The 15,797-nt window shown below is 50.7% G+C and overlaps 1 protein-coding gene across 1 annotated transcript; it reads left to right on the top strand.

The window, feature by feature from the left end:
- The first annotated feature begins 367 nt into the window (after nucleotides 1-367).
- On the top strand, nucleotides 368-13,898 carry LOC134143026 (microsomal triglyceride transfer protein-like). The gene is made up of 18 exons (XM_062580651.1): nucleotides 368-434; nucleotides 2,448-2,629; nucleotides 2,873-3,016; nucleotides 3,453-3,560; nucleotides 4,420-4,536; nucleotides 5,449-5,588; nucleotides 6,206-6,359; nucleotides 7,064-7,221; nucleotides 8,053-8,218; nucleotides 8,534-8,641; nucleotides 8,771-8,983; nucleotides 9,118-9,332; nucleotides 10,273-10,370; nucleotides 11,433-11,554; nucleotides 11,697-11,924; nucleotides 12,275-12,399; nucleotides 12,709-12,879; nucleotides 13,751-13,898. Exons 1-18 carry the CDS (start codon nucleotides 368-370, stop codon nucleotides 13,896-13,898), a joined length of 2,664 nt encoding a protein of 887 aa, XP_062436635.1.
- Nucleotides 13,899-15,797: the final 1,899 nt, after the last annotated feature.

A 15,797-nucleotide genomic window follows, 5' to 3' on the forward strand; every position in this document is an offset into this window, starting at 1 on the left:
CTGCTTTTCCATTCATCCGAGCAGCCCCCTCCGGCGCGGAGGCAAATTCAGCAGGCCATGCTGCTGCATTTCCTCCCCCCTCCTGCCGCTTCTGGCAGCTTTTTTTTATTTTTTTTTTTTTTATTTTTTTTTTTTGCAATTTTTCCCATCAGTCTTGGGGCATAAATGAGCCCATTCCCAAACCCTCTGGGCTGCTGGGGGCTGGTACAAGGGATTAATTATTTGCTTTTCCTCGGCTGTGTTAACACCGGGATAGGGAGAAGGTCGGGCCCGGTCACCTGACCCCACAGATCTCGCCCGCTTTTGTTGCACAGTCTCTCTCCCACCCCCGTCCCTCCCGGCTCCCGCTCTCTGCCCAGCTCCCAGCATGAACCCGCAGGCAGTTTCGGGATACATTTGCCTGCTTTGCCTGTCCCTGGGGAGCACAGAGCAAGGTAAGAGACTTTGCACTTTGGTTCCTGCAGCAGCCCGGCCCACGCGATGCTCGTCCCCCTCCGCCCGAGCAACTCCGCGAGGGAAGCGCGGGACTCCCAGGGAAGAGTCACCGCCGCCGCGGCTACGGCGGCCCGCGCCGCTCCCGAGCGCGGGAACAGCTCGGGGTAATTGCATTTTCAGCACCGTGAAAGTCCTCTCTGGGGGGGGGGGGGTGTGAGCACAGCTGGGGCTTTTCAGCCCACGCGCAGCACAGAAGCGTAGGAACAATTCCAATTTGCAGAGGAAAACCCAAGGGAGTGAGCTGGCTTTTCATTTATTCCCGACTGCCTCAAACGCGGATATTTTTTCCCTTCCTGGAGAATGCAATAATTTTGCAGAGGGATTTTAAAGCCTAGTTTGTCAGTTATATTAAAAGTAGCTACGCTCCAAACCATTTCAGAAGCTCAGAAAGCGCATCAGACTGGGAGGCGCGTTTCAAGCGACTTCAGAAAACGGCAAACTCCCCAAATCAGATTTGCATATGAACAAGACAGCCGGCTGCAAATAATCCCAGACGAGTAAGAGTAAAGCAAAGAGGAGTTTTGATCTAAAGCTGCCCCAGCGACTTCACTTAACCATATCACAAGGCCAGTGATTTAGTTAAGGATGAGCAGCTCTGATACAGCTACTCTTCAAATGGGGGGGAGGTACGACATGAAGAGTAGGACATGGCTTCTCTCTTAGCTAAAACCACTAGTGTTGTCTCTACCAGTGCAGAACACTGAAAGACCCTTCGAAGCACCTTTCCCATCTGTGGGCATGCTCAGGAGACTGCGCTTCAGGATCGAAACGTATTTCATGGGGACCTTTAAAAAGTCCCAAAGTCCCCAAGCAGGGCACCCACCCTGAACATCCTTTCTAAGGCAAGCCTGGAAGCTTACTCAGGAATCAACTGCCACCCTGAAAATACCCAAATATCCCCTCTCCTGCATTTATTACAGAAGTGGATGCTGGCTGGAAGAAGCCTTTGTCCACTGTAACCTGTGAGAGGAGCACATAGGTCCCAACCTCAGTGAAAATGAACCCAAAAGCTGTAGGCACAAATATTTTTTCTGGGAAAACCTTCTCATATCCTTCCAAATCAGTTCTACCTAGTGTCTGGTGAAAAAATGATGCTTTCAGAAGGCAAAGCAATGCAGTTTGCAAGTAGCTGACCTTCTGGAGAGCAGCTCTGCAGAGAAGGACCTGGGAGTGCCGACGGACAACAAGTTGACCATGAGCCAGCAATGTGCCCTTGTGGCCAAGAAAGCCAATGGTCTCCTGGGGTGCATTGGGAAGAGTGTTGCCAGCAGGTCGAGGGAGGTGATCTTGCCCCTCTACTCAGCCCTGGGGAGGCCTCATCTTGAGTACTGCGTCCAGTTCTGGGCTCCCCAGTACAAGAGAGACACAGAGCTACTGGAGAGAGCCCAGCGTAGGGCTACAAGGATGATCAGAGGGCTGGAGCACCTGCCCTGTGAGGAACGGCTGTGAGAGCTGGGCCTCTGCAGCCTGGGGAAGAGCAGACTGAGGGGGGATCTCATCAATGTGTACAAGTACCTGAAGGAAGGGTGTCAGGGGGACGGGGCCAAACTCTTTTCAGTTGTGCCATGTGACAGGACAAGAGGCAATGGGCAGAAATTGAAGCACAGGAAGTTCTGCCTGACCGTGAGGGGGAATTTCTTCCCTGTGAGAGTGATGGAGCACTGGACCAGGTTGCCCAGGGAGGTTGTGGAGTCTCCTTCTCTGGAGATCTTCAAGGCCCACCTAGCTGCAACCCTGTCTACCATGCTCTAGGTGACCCTCCGGAGAAGGGAGGTTGCACTGAATGATCTCCAGAGGTCCCTTCCAACCTTACTGATTCCTTGATTCTGTGATTCTATGATTTTGGGAAGCCCAAGTCCTTTCCAGCATGGGGGCATGACAGCTGCAGCAAGCAAAGGGACTGAGAACCACAGATGCATGCAAGGACCTCCAACATTTGCCTCTTTCCCTAGGGAATTTGCAGCAACTTTTGTTCCAGCCTGGGATCCTGTATCAGTACCACTATTCCCTGGACGTCCAGCTCGATTATGTGTCCAAGCTGTCCCTGCAGGGAAGCTGGCTGAAGGCTGAAGCTTTGGTTCAGGTGCACCGACTCTGGAGGCATCAAGCAGGGGAAGAGCTTCTCCAGGTGCAGGTATGTGAGGCTGCCAAAGGGTTATCAGTGCTTCTCACATCAGACCTTTTTTTATAGTGAATGGTAAATCCATTGCAGCTGGATTCACCTCACTCAGGTAGTTCCTTCCATTTTGAACCCAAGTGATATGAATCATGACCTCTGTGACAAAGGGTGTTGCCTGCAGGTTAAGTGCACAGAGGCCATGGGGAATCTGGGAGCATACATCTTGTCATTGCTTTCTTCTCTCTTCCACCATCATAGATCCAAAACCTAAAAGCCCAACATGCACCAGAGCATAAGAGGAGTAAGGATGATGCCGGAGATCCATCTGTGGAGATTGCGCTGAGTCAGGAGACCCAAGCAGAGCTCCAGCAGCCGGTTTTCATCTCCTGGAACAGCGGGAAGGTGAGCTAGAAGCATCCTGTGCCCACCCGTGCCCTCCGTGAACTGGCCAGAGTGGCAAACACAAGAATACACGGACTCCACAGAGCCTAGCATCTTCCCAGAAGTGCCAAACTGGGACAGTGCTGCAGACTCAAAAGAATCTCCAGCACCCTTTTTTAGTAGTGTCTAGGCCTTAGTTATAGGATAGGGGCCCTTTTCTGACCTTGTTCTCCCTTAAGGATTGGGAAAAATCCAGAAAGCTTTGCTTAAAAAGATATAAAAGATTTGCAGGCACCGATCCACAAAGTCAAGTCTGGGCTACTCAGGGATACAGTCCCTCTTGTAAAATCTCCAGGTATCTGCGGGGTATGTGGTATCTCTTCGGCTGCAGGGAAAGACACCGTTCAGCAGACAAAACCTGCTGCCGCACAGCCAGGCACCACTTTTATCCTTCTAGGTCAAAGCCTTCTATGGAGATGAAGCAGAGAGTCCCCTGATCTTGAATCTGAAACGAGGCCTCATCAGTCTGCTCCAGGTCCAGCCCCATTCTGGCACAGCGGTGGAGGTAGGTGCAGAGCTGGGGTTGGTTCGGAGGACAAATCCCCCAGCACAGCCGGGCCCAAGAACCGTGCTGCAGCAGTAAAACCAGCCCCAAAACAGAGCTAGCCTGAGGTTTGCAACAGGAGAGGCAAAATTCGGGATAAAAATGGCTGGGTTTGCTGCTAGGGTTGCCCCCAGGGTGTGGATGAAGATCACCATTGGAAAGGACACCCTAGGGCAGGAAGTGCTGTGCAAACACTCTCACTGCGCCTGCCAGAAAGGGAGCGGGGAAAAAAAGCTCAAATTAAAAAAAATACATACATCCAGAGATGATTTTGAGGAACAGACCCTTTTTAGAAAAAATCATTATCCTCTGGACAAAAGGAAAAATCAGAGGAAAAAAAAGAACTACAGGGAATTCTGCTAAGTGAGATTCACTTCTCACAGCTCATCCAGCAATCAGCAAATGACAGGGAAATCCCTCACTTTAGAGCTGAATTATTCAGAAGTGAATTTTGAACGAAACCAAATAACCTCAAAACCGTAGGCTCAGAAGCCCAGGCACCAAGGTGCTGCTGCTGGTGTTAGCCTGAAAAAGCAAAGAAGCTAACGTCCTTCCCACCTGGATTTGGGGATATCGAACACCCTATCTGGGCAGTTGCTTGATTTACATAGCCAATCTGATGCTGTTGCCATGCCAGCAGCTGGGAGCAGATAACTGGATACAGACCTCAAACTTTACGGGCTCGGGACTAAATTTGCAAGATATTGCCCTGTTTCTAGCTTCCTGGTGATTTGGGTATTCCTCAGGTTTGTCTTTTACTATGTCTGCTCTCTGCACAGATTGTTATCTTCATGACTTCTTACATTTAGTTGTGTTTCAGGAGGACGTTTCTGGGAGCTGTCAAGTCACATACGCCGTTTCCAACGATTCAGCCACAAAGACGAAAGATCTCCTTAGCTGCATGAAGCCAAAATTTGGATTTGCCTCCGTTAACAAAGCAAGTCCATTGCTCTTGTAGTGGTGGTAGGATTCAACTTGTGACTCTGTCCAGTATTGTGGGGTCTTCCTCAAATCTTACTACAGGCAGTCCTTGAGACCTCAACCCGAGTGACCCACTTATAGCTGGAAGCAGCTTTCTGCACCAGCCTGTAACAGGTTCAGCTCCCTCCCAGTTCTCCCAGATGCAGGCCCAGGTGCTCCGATAACATCCCCTGGAGATATCAGCCCTCTCCATACCAGGGCTGAGATGAAGCAGAGGCAAGGGGTGAAGTCCAGCATGTGCGTCATTTCTTTCAGAAGGAGGGGAAAGAAAAAAAAAGAAGAAAAAGGAAAAAAAGCCAAGAGCTTCCCCAAGGTCACTGCACAGCATAGCAAAGAAGCCAAACATTTTTGGCCTAAGTTCACTGGTGATTATTTTTGCTTAGCTTTCTCTTTTGCTTGGAGGAAGTCCTTGCAAATGTTCGCTGGGACAAGGCAGGTTTTCTCTGCAGGTGCTACCTCTTCCCACACAGGATGCTTGTGCTGGGGCAGCTATATCACTAGGGCTGTCAAATGAGCCGAAAGGAAGGGCAATGCCTTGTGAGGAACTTATTTCCAGTTTGCGGAGCCTCCAGCCACCACTCGTGGCAAGCAGGAGCATCTCCTTCCTTCAGGCAGACCCTCCTGGCTCTGCTGCCCCTGTTGCCTTCTGTCGCTGAGCTGCTGGGAGCATCCACACGGTGTCACCAGTCTTCCTCCACATGTCAGCCAGAGGGCCAGAGCATCTGTGTGCTGTGGTCCTCACCAGGGGCTACCCTCTCCCAGGCCTCACTCTTCTTCCTCATTCTCCCTTCTTACAGCTGAAGATGAAGGGGTAGACAGGAAGCAAGAAAGATTGAAATATTTTCTCCTTTGGTTTCCCTTTCTTAAGATTTTTGGAGTTCAGTGGCAACCCACCAGCAAAAGTCTGTACTTGGTGAAAGACAACCTCATTCAGTCCGTGCTAGCAGAGGAAAGCCACGTGGTGTCTCTGGGCCTGAAGTCCACCACTGGTGTCAAAATCAATTCAAGGTGAGTGACGACCCTGTGCAGCTGCCTAAATTGGGCAGCCTAGCACATGATGACCATCCATCTGTTGAAGACTGAAGCTATTCATTGCTTTCATGCCAGCTCAGTTAGCACAGCCAGAGGGCAAACAGTGAGGAGATGCAACGGTACAACAGCTAGGCACGTGGTGCACAGAAATCAGCTTAGTGACAGGGCAGATTTGACTGCTTTCCCCCAATAGCCTGGCCATTTCCCCACATTGTGTCCTATGGGATCCATCCCGTGAACCAGAAGTTTCCTCTGGAGAGAGAAGCCACAAGGGACGTGCAGCTCATGGGGGCATGCAGGCACAGTGGGAACTGAGAGAGGTCCAGAGGCCCCTGGGAAACCTCACTGAGTGGAAATTAGAGATCCGCTACTTTAGCCAAGTGAGATGTCACCACCGTAGGGCAAAAAAAGGCTGCAGGACACCTCTGCAAATATCCGTCTCCAAAAGCTTCCCCTTCCCTTCCTTTGTGCCTCAGCCTCCCCAAAATATCTCATCTCGTGTATATCCTCCTTTTCCAAACCTGCATGAACCCAGCCAGCCTCTGAGCAAAGGAAGGTGTAAATTATGTTCCTATTTGCTTCTCATTCAACAGGCAACATCTTGAGCTAGTATCTTCTTCCATGCCCAGTCCAGCAGAGGTGCCCGGACAGAGCCTCGAGGACGCGCTGGCTGGCACGCAGGGAAAGCACCAGCCCCTGGGCATGGCCTGCCTGCATTACCGGAGGGTCTGCACCCACTGCCCTTCGGTCAGTGCCACAAAACGCTCCCAAAACACACCCCATGCTCCTCTCCTAGCTGGGCACCTAGGCGTGCACAGCGCAGGCAGGAGAGGGCTTCCAGGCTAGCTTCTTGGCTAGCCTAAAGAGAGAGCACCCCACCTGTCTGAAGCCTGACCTGTTATTTCTCTCCTAAACAGCTGTGCCTAGTGTTGCTACAAGCAGTGGAAAGGAAACCTGTCTCCCCGAGGCATAGCTGCATTTCGGTGATGGGAGAAGTAACCAGATGCCCAGCTGGCACATCCAGTCAGGGTTAAACTCAGCATAGGTCTGAGATCAGGAAATATTTTCTCCACCCCCGTCCTGTAGGTCAGCTTGGCAAGGACAAACAAGGGGTGATTTCTGCCTCCAAGCATTCTCCAGGCATTTTCCTTAGGAAATCTGGACTTGCAGTGCCTTACAGACACTGGTGATGCCCTCGGTTTCTCCTACTCTTTTTCTGCATGCTGCAGATTTGCTTTCTGGCTTCTGTACGGAAATACTTCCATGGCAGAAGTGGGAGAGTGTAGCAGATGTTCTGTGGCCCCCTCTATTTGCAGGCAATTGTGTGGCCTCAATTCAGTGTCCCTGCAGCTTATTTCCTTACTGTGAACGTTGCCGCATGTTTCAGGATCCCGGGGAACAAGGTTAAGTTGCGCATGATGCTGGTAACAAAACAAACCTTGCCTTTGCAGCTCAGAACCTATCTGAAGAGTTTTGACAGCCAGAAAGTCAAAATGGACATTGCCAAGGCATCAACAACGTGGCAGTTCCAGAGGTTCATCCAGATGCTGCACAGAGCAAAGAAAAGAGATATCCTGCAGCTGCTGAGGAAAGCTCCAGAAGAGATGGTGTAAGACCCTCCAGCATCTCTCTTGCCCCAGATGGCTCTCTACCCCAGTAAATGGCATGGAGGATGTTGGGCTGTAGGGCCATTTCTGGGCATGCCAGTCCATAAATGACACCTCGTCCAGGCAGATGTGCAGCTTTCCCAGCTTTTCCTCGGTAGTTCAAACGGCCTCCTGCTTTTCCTCGGTGCCCCTTCTTTACAACCACCGTACAGCCTGTTTTCACCGAGCAGTGGGCTTCGGAACAGAGCAAACGCTCCAGCAAGGCTTTGGGAAATAGCGGCTTGGTCTTTACAGAACATGCAGCCACGGCCCTGTCGTCCACCCCCCACGAGCGTGGACGCCCAGGCCGGGCTCCTGCCTGCAGCGAAATGCCGGGTGCGACCAGGTTCAGAGCAAAGCTCGCAGCTGTGATTCGCACAGACAGCGCCAGCTCGGCAGCCGGTGCTAATGAGCTCGTCTTTGAAGAAAGTTCTTTGCAAAAGCCCCAACCTTTTAGATTTCTTTTTCTTTTTTTCTTTTTTTTTTTTTTTTTTAACTTGTGAATTGAAGCTTCAGGGTGTTTTTAAGTAGGGAAAAACAAATGAAACTGGGGTTATCTTCAGCAGCTTAGAAAGGCTGGGGGTCACGTTCAGCCCTGGTGGAAGTACGTGCAACCCCAGGGTCTCTCAAAGGACTCAACCTTTGCTCTCTTGCCTTGGCCTGGGGAAGGAGAGCCACGGTCCTCTTCAGGGGCCAAGGCTGGGGCAAGGTCACTGATCACAGGAGTACCACACTGGGCACCTCATTTCTCCTCCCCCTCAGGCTGCTCTGACAACTGTCCCCTCTCACTCCAGCTCCTTCTTCATCGAGGCAGCGGTGGTCGCCCAGTCAGCAGCATCCATGGCAGCTCTCTCTGACTTTCTGGATTTCAGCAAGACCCCCAAGTCTCTGCTGGAGACGTTTCTCCACGCAGCAGCTTTCTCCCCCCGGCCTTCTGAAGAGCTTCTCAGCCTGGTCTTAGTAAGTAGAGGCATTTCGCTCTCCCTTAAGGTTTCAGGCACTCAGTGGATTTAACTGGACACCAGCAATAGGAGTAATGCATTCAGCAGAAAGTCCTTTATATCAGTGTATTACAGATAATAAAAGCTTAATTACCTACCATGAAAAAAAAAACATTTTATCTGGTTGGACCATGCATTGCCTCCTTCAAGGCTGGCAAGAGTTGGTCTTTCTTATTCCTTTAGCAAGAACTTTGAAATAATAGCTAAAGCATACTCCTCCTCTCTCTTTTTTCCATTTCCCTTCTTTTCCTTAAACCTCTTTTCCTCCCTCCAGTACAAGCTCCAAGGGAAGCAGTTGGCACCAGAGATCTGGGAGACAGGGATAGTTGTCATAGGCTCTCTCATCGGCAAACTGTGCCGGCAGAAGCTATGCGGATCACAGGTGGGTTCACCAAGAAACCTCCATGCTCAGTTTTTTCAGCCTTGCCATCCTTCCCCTTCCCTCTGTGGCTGCCTGAAGCATACCCTGCACTTCATCCCCTGCTTCTGCCCTCTTGCAAAACCAAACCAGGAGGTGGAGCGTGGAATGGAAACCATCCTGCAGGGACTGGGAGGAGCCGAGGAGGAGCCGGAGGTGGTTATTTACCTGGTGTCCCTGAGGAACGCCTTGCTGCCTGAAACCATCCCCACCCTCCTGCATTACGCCGAGGAAGGCCCTGCTGCGGTGGCGGCTGCAGCAGTCGCTGCCCTGCAGAGGTTCCCCACGCGGCACATCTCCGGCGAGGTATGAAATGAAGCTTCTTGGTTAACCTGAGAAACTAGAGCTGCAAAGGCAAAGCAGAGCCCGAAAGACTTGACCACCGCTGTTTGCATATCATCAGGCATAAAACCACGGTTTTAATTGCATTCTTGCTTCAGGTGAAAAGAGCAATGAGGAGGATTTTCCATGAGAAGAGGAAAAGCTATGAAAAAACATGCCGCCTGGCCGCTGCAGAAATCCTCTTGGACAATGAGCCTTTGCCCATGGATGTCATCAACATCCTACTTGCCACCAAGGAGCTGGAAACAGAAATGGCAACGCTTCTGCAGCTAAAGGTCCGGAACAGTTTGCGTGCTGAACACCACCCTGCAAGGTGCGTTGGGAAAGTTGCATCTCTCTCCCCCTAAACCCCCCCCCCCCCCCCGCCCCAACCCAGTCTACATCATTTTTTCCCTCCACCCCAGCTGTGGCTTTTGAGCTACACGTCCCTCATAGCTAGGTCAGCATCTGATCTGGCAACACCATGGAGCAACGTTGTAATGGTGCCAGGGCTGCTTGGTAATTCCCAGCTCTGGGAGGAGGAAAACCGCAGGGCTGCTGAGGCAGGTGTTGCCAAGCGAGCCCAAACTCAGCATCCCTCCTCGGCCGGTCCCGCAGCACAGCGGCGCCCGGGCTCGTTGCTTCAGCAGGAGCCCAGCAGCAGAGTCCTTGGAGGCCAAAGCTCCGTCTTGCAGGACGGTGCACAATTTGTAACCAGTTTAATCTTTCTATGTGCACAAAACAAACCAAGCACAAAAATTTCCGAGCTAGGCAGAAGCTGCACAAAAACATGAGAATGGCTTATTCTGATAAACCAGAGGAGAGGGAAATTCCAGCCCCATCCCAGTCTGCTCATTTCCTTTTTGTTCGCATTTGCTTGGGCAGGCAGGAATTCAGAGACATATCTGTAGAAATCCAGCTAGTTATGCACATCCACATCCAGCGGGATTTACAGGGGCCTTCCACCCTGCAAGCATTCAGGCGGTTGCTCTGAATCCTCCTTCGGGGATCATTGCTCGTAAAGCAGAAGCAAGGCGCGCTCTCTGAATTAGCATGCCCTGTGACACGCTTGCTTCAGCCAAGCAGTGTAAAGAGACAGGGGATTGTATTTCTTTCTGCTGTTTTTACATTCCTTTCTCTCTTTTCTTTGTACAGCTTTCTTTAATGACCGCTAACAATTTTTCGGTGATGAATGTGGCTTGTATCGCATTCTGACTGCAAAGTCCCCTTCCTTCCTTTCCAGTCCTCGTACACCTTTTCCTTCTCGTTTCCAGGAAGATAGCTAAGGATGTCATGAGCGACCCACAGATAAATAACTACAACTACTTCTCAAAGGCTGGCGTCTCCTCTGCCTTCTCAGGACCCCTGACAGGTGACACCACGGATGCCATTGTATCCTTCCCCCAAAATTCCCCAAAACCTAAGTCTGAGATTTCTGAGCATCTCCTCCGATATCTTTCAGAGTCCAAGGAGCAGATGTCCCCCCTGCATATTCATATCCTTGCCTCATACACCTTCAGCTGGCTTCTTTGCAGCCACTCGCTTAGCACAGAACATGAGCTGGGCCACATACTTTTCCCAAATCCTGCTCATTTGGGAGTGGAATTTCATTTGAAGGTGAAACCAGCGATAAGGTGTGGGAGGCAGTTTTTGTGCTTTTCCTGATAAATCACTTCCTTAGGTATTTTTAATAAGTGATTCAAAGAGGAGAATCCTTGGGCTGGGATAAAAATCATCAGACTTCAAAGACATTGCAATCAATGCCTGCTGGATATCTGCTTAAATCTCCTCCTGTCAGCTCTCACTTTCAACCCTCTTCAAATCATCTTCTTCTCACCTTGTATTTTTAAAACTCTGTTTAGGGGTATGTGGAGGCAAAGTAACCAACACCCGTAAGAGAAATATGGCAATGCTAAATCCCCCAAATATTGTAAGAATGGAAAAAGATAGCACAGAGAAGCTTTTCCCTCTGAGTATTTTAGCTTTGTCAGACATTTTATTGCTAACATATTCAGCCACTGTGACCACAAATGCAAGAGCTCCAAAGGACTAGCCACACAATCCCTTGAGCAGGCTTAAAAAATTACCAAGGAGTTCTCAGGAGCCTGGTTTGAGACATCCTTGATGTCTCAAAGCTTTTTATGAGAACTTGCCCGTTCTGCTGAGCTCTCTCTCCGTTGCGTTGGCACACAGGGGAACCACACTTGCCAGCCAGGCTGCTTGTGGTCACTCCAGGACCTGCAGCTCTCATCCAGTGCCTCCCACAGCTGCTAGTGGGTTCTTTGCTGTCTAGTCAGTGTAGATCCCCTGCAGCTGTTAGCAGAGCATTTGTGATTCATCCTGATCTGTGACTCATTCCCCCAAAGCCATGTGCCACATCCTGCCACCATGGCTGTGGTGCAGGCCTGTTCATGGGCATCTCTCTGTCTTTCAGCCACCCAGGACCTGCTTTCCACCTTTGGGCTGGAGCTGCTATTTACAGAGAGTGGATTCCTGAGAAAGAGCCTCTCTGACTTCTCACTGCTCAGCCACGGCCATCGGCTTCGTGTGGCTCAGGTGTGCCACCCGGAGAGCGGCTGGGTGCCAGCCGCACAAAGTGGTTCAGCAAGCGTAGTATCTCGAGTAACAGTGCAGTACACCAAAGTAACTCTCTAGCTTTGCTCCGTGCAGCTTATGTGACTCTGTCTCTGTGTTTTAGGTCACTATTGAAGCACAAGGGATGGAGTCTATGCTGGGAGAAAACACCTTGGAAGGAGAAGAGGAGCCAGAGCTCATGGCTGGGATGTCTGCCACTTTCTTTGACGTTCAGTTGCGGCCAGTTGTGTTCTTCCAGGGATATACCGACTTAATGGCCAAGGTCCTGCTAAGCAGTGGAGAACCCACAAGTGTGGTCAGAGGGAATCTCCTACTGATGGACCATCACCAGGTAACGGACGGAGGGATGACCTGCCTCTACTTCCACTGGCTGCTAGACCGGGCCCTGGATGTCAAAGCATAGTGAGTCCCTGTACTTGAAGTGCACTGGGTCATGCCATGTTACTCACTGTGGAGTCCAGATCTGAGAGTGAGATGGCACTACAAAAGGCCTCCTGGGGTTGGTAAAGCAGCCGAATGGTTGTGCTCTGCCATGGAACACCCACGGCTCTAGTTCTTGCTGTGCAAACCCAGATGGGGACTAGACAGTCCCAGTAACTTCACATTATTACCTGTATCAGCGTCTTGGCCAAGAGCCATATGCTCAGCCTCAGAGCAAGTACTGCTTTTTCCATCTCACAGGTCATTCCACTACATTCTGGTCTACAAGTGGTGGTCAAACTCCAGGGCGGGCTTGGGCTTGACATCTCAGCCACCATGGACGTGAGCATATGGGAGCAGGAGCTAAAAAACAGCATCAATACAAGGTTAGTGGATGCGAAATGGTTTAGCTCTGGGAACACAGACTACCCAGGAGGGTATTAACACCTAGCACAAGGGTTGCCCCATCTTAGACTGCCTTGCAACTGTCCCCATGCGCTTCTCCTGCTGTGTCCAGCCATGCCTCTGCTTGGGGAGAGTGGAGATGTAGGCAGAAAGCTGGTGGGCAGCGATTACGCACTTTGTGTCCACAGGCAGACTTAAAGTTGAGGCAATCACAGACTAGTGGAGTGCCATCGCAGGGTGTCAGGCGCCGTGCACTGCCCAGTGACTGGACCTGCTCTCTGCCCTTGCAGGGGAAGTCTAGCCATTGATTTCCAGACAGAACTAGATGCCCCTTTCTTTCAAGCCACCATGAGAAGCCAGACTGAGCTGGAGACCTCCATCTACTTTGACACGGTCCTGCAGTTTTCTGCAAGCCCTGTGCTCATGTGTCTGCAGCTGAGAGAGGACCAGGTCCCATACAGGTAAGTTCTCAGGATGTCGTGAAGCACACAGGGGTTCGGTCCTAAGGAGCAGGGATGCCACCTCTCCGCTCAGTGGCTCTGCACTGGTGCCACCTCCTGTCCTGATCCAGCAGGTAGCAGAGCTCCTCACTGAGCCAAGATCATACCTGTCCCCAGCTCCAAATGCAGGAACAGCAGGAGCAGCAGCGCCAGCAGCGCTCAGTTAAAGCCAGGGAGGTAGAGCTGCGCAGGAGAGAGGAGATTTTTAAAAGCTTATTTTCCTCTTTCCAGGGAGGAGCTGATTGCTTAGTATCTTGCTTCTTGTAGAGAAGGACAACATGCACAGAATTTAAATTTAAGCAAGTCCAAATTAGTACTCCTAACTGGGGACGTGAGGGTAAGGCTAACAGAAGCCTCAGACAGCCCCAGGCAAAGAGCATGGGTACCTCCAGCAGACAGGTGCCACTCATTCTCCCACATTCCTCCCAAAGAGGAGCTTCTTCATTTCAGCCCACGGCCAGGAGGTGTGAGACAATATCCAAAACGGTCTCTTGTTTCCTCCAGCCTAAAGGACAATATGGTTCCACCTACTGTGGAAACCCCATAAGACTCAGCCACGTTATAAACGAAGCCAGCAGTGAAATTTCCCTTTCTACGGTTCTGACAAAGGAATTTTGGGGAAGAGGAGGGAATTCATATTTCCATGCTTGTTGAGTGGGGTGGGCCAAAACCAGGAGGGAAACTGCGTAGGGCTCCATAAGTTCACGGTGAGGTGGGCGGAAAGGCTGTCAGGTCTTCAGGAAATATGAAGCCGTGAGTGTGAATATGCAGGTGTGGGAGATGGAAGAGGTCCAGCAGCACATCCTTCTGACCAGTCTGCTCTGCCCCGCAGAGAGATCTTCACAGTTTCCAAATCCTCTGGGAGCCAAAGCAGCACTGTGCGAAAAGGCCGGCAGGGCACCATGGCAGGGCAGGAGTTCGCTTTGCATGGGGCCAACTCCAAGGCGTGCAACCTCCTGCTGACAGCGGATGAAGAGTAGGAGAATTGGTGCACTTCGGGCCTGGGTTAGAGCTCCCATCCTGCCACACAGCTTGTTCTTCAACATGAACTGCCAAGGGCCCTGCTGCACTCCAACACAACCATCTTTCACTGAAAATAATAAAAATTTTTAAAAGGAAAAATTGCTGAAGCCAGGGGTAAGAAGAGAAACTGCTACAGAACAACAAGAAGCACCCCCTGTCCTGCACCAGGGCTGAGGATTGAGGCCTGCCCCAAGACCCTACAGGTTTGTTAGCCTGAACGCTTCCTCTTCATGGAGAAGGACTATCTGGAAGTCCAAACGGTTTATGCCAAGTGTTTGTTTTTTTTTTTTTTTTTTTTTTTTTTTTTTTTTTTTTAAAAAAACTTCTTTTGCAAATGAATGAGTTTCAGATGGCCTGAGAGAGTTTTCTGCAAGACGATACCCCACCTGCTTTATTTTCTCTCCACTTATCAAAGCAGGCAGGAGGGAGCACATCTGCAGCTGGCAGGGAGCAGGTTCCCCAGGGAGGAAGTGAATGCCCCCTCCTTCAGTGCATGGTTTTGTGGCTGCTCGAGAGTCCAAGGAGGTGGAAATTTTCATTTCTGGAGGAAGTGCAGGTTTGTTTTTGTTTTTATGCAACCAGAGACACATTCGCTCCAGAATAACCCTCAGGGAGAGAGATAGAGCAGCCAGACAAAATGCCACATAACCTGTTGGCAATTACTGTATGTTCTTTCCAGCATAATTGAAGGTATTTGCATTTATTTGCATGAGAAGGCAACTCAGCTTCCTCACAGCTTGTCGCCATCCTCTTATTCCCGCGGGCAATTTGCACTCCGTTGCCAGGGATGCGGCTGAAGTCACGTCAGGCAGCAAGGATGAGGCCAGGAGGGGAACAAACAGCTCCTGTTTCGGAGAGGCCAGATTCGCGCTCGGTGCAAGGAAAAGGAGGAGGCCAGAGGAACTTGACCTACAGAGCTTAGGAAAAGCTGGACAAAAAGGATTGCAGACTAAAGCAAAGTTAAAACCGAGCTGGGGAAAGTCTACCCTATGGCAAGAGCCCCTCCGTAATGGCACGGACCAGCAGTCTCAATCCTCATTTTAAAACAGCAAGAACTGTAGCAAAGGTGGGGCTAAAAGCATGAAAAGATGCTGAAGACCCACCGGCTGCTAGCGAAGGGTAGAAAGAGACAGGGAGCCTGGAGTGGGGACCGGCTGCAGGAAAAGGGAAGAGACACCAGTGTCCCCAAGGCATCAAACCACCCCGTCACACCTCTGCATACCCCTCGGGATGCTGATGCTCAGCAACTGCTTCCCTGTCTGGTGTCCACACTTGCAGTCTTCCCCCACACGTTTTTTCCCCCCTGAGAGGGGCTAAGGAAGGGCTACGAGGACCAGTTCAGGTCATGAAGAGCACTCTGCAATGAAAAACTGCAAGAGCACAAGCATTTTAGTTTGCAAAGAGGGGGCTTAAGTGCCTTGATTATTGGGATTCCCAGCATGAGGTGAAGACACTGGAAGTAGAGAAATTACTATTAGAGCAGGGGTAGCACAGAGAGCCGAATCTTCGGTCAGCAATGTTCAGTCGGGGAGCAAAATAACTTCAAACCATGGCCCAGCTGCCAACATGCCTGGAAAACTCTCTATCCCTTGGGTCATTTTTCTATGAGCTGTTAGTTCAGTCCACATTACCAGGGTCAAATGCAAGTATCAATTGCTGTGGAGGGCAAAACATCGTGTTTGACCGAAGTGGCCCTTTCTGGATTTGAGAGTCTATCACGGCAGGTTTGGCCAAGGTAGTACAAGGCTGTTACTTCAGAATACCACCCCTCAGAGTGGGCATTAGTCAACCAAAACTGGAAAAGCTAAAACGAGGGGGTCACACCTCCACTCCATCCCTTTCTGCTCTTGATGGAA

Source organism: Rhea pennata, chromosome 7 (assembly GCF_028389875.1).
Source record: "Rhea pennata isolate bPtePen1 chromosome 7, bPtePen1.pri, whole genome shotgun sequence".
Classification (NCBI taxonomy): Eukaryota; Metazoa; Chordata; class Aves; order Rheiformes; family Rheidae; genus Rhea; species Rhea pennata.

Excerpts from the sequence above, each read along its gene's own strand:
- LOC134143026 (XM_062580651.1), top strand. The coding sequence starts at position 368 with ATGAACCCGCAGGCAGTTTCGGGATACATTTGCCTGCTTTGCCTGTCC. Across the intron at positions 3,017-3,452 it reads TCTCCTGGAACAGCGGGAAG|GTCAAAGCCTTCTATGGAGA; the intron begins GTGAGCTAGAAG and ends TTATCCTTCTAG. Across the intron at positions 5,589-6,205 it reads GGTGTCAAAATCAATTCAAG|GCAACATCTTGAGCTAGTAT; the intron begins GTGAGTGACGAC and ends CTCATTCAACAG.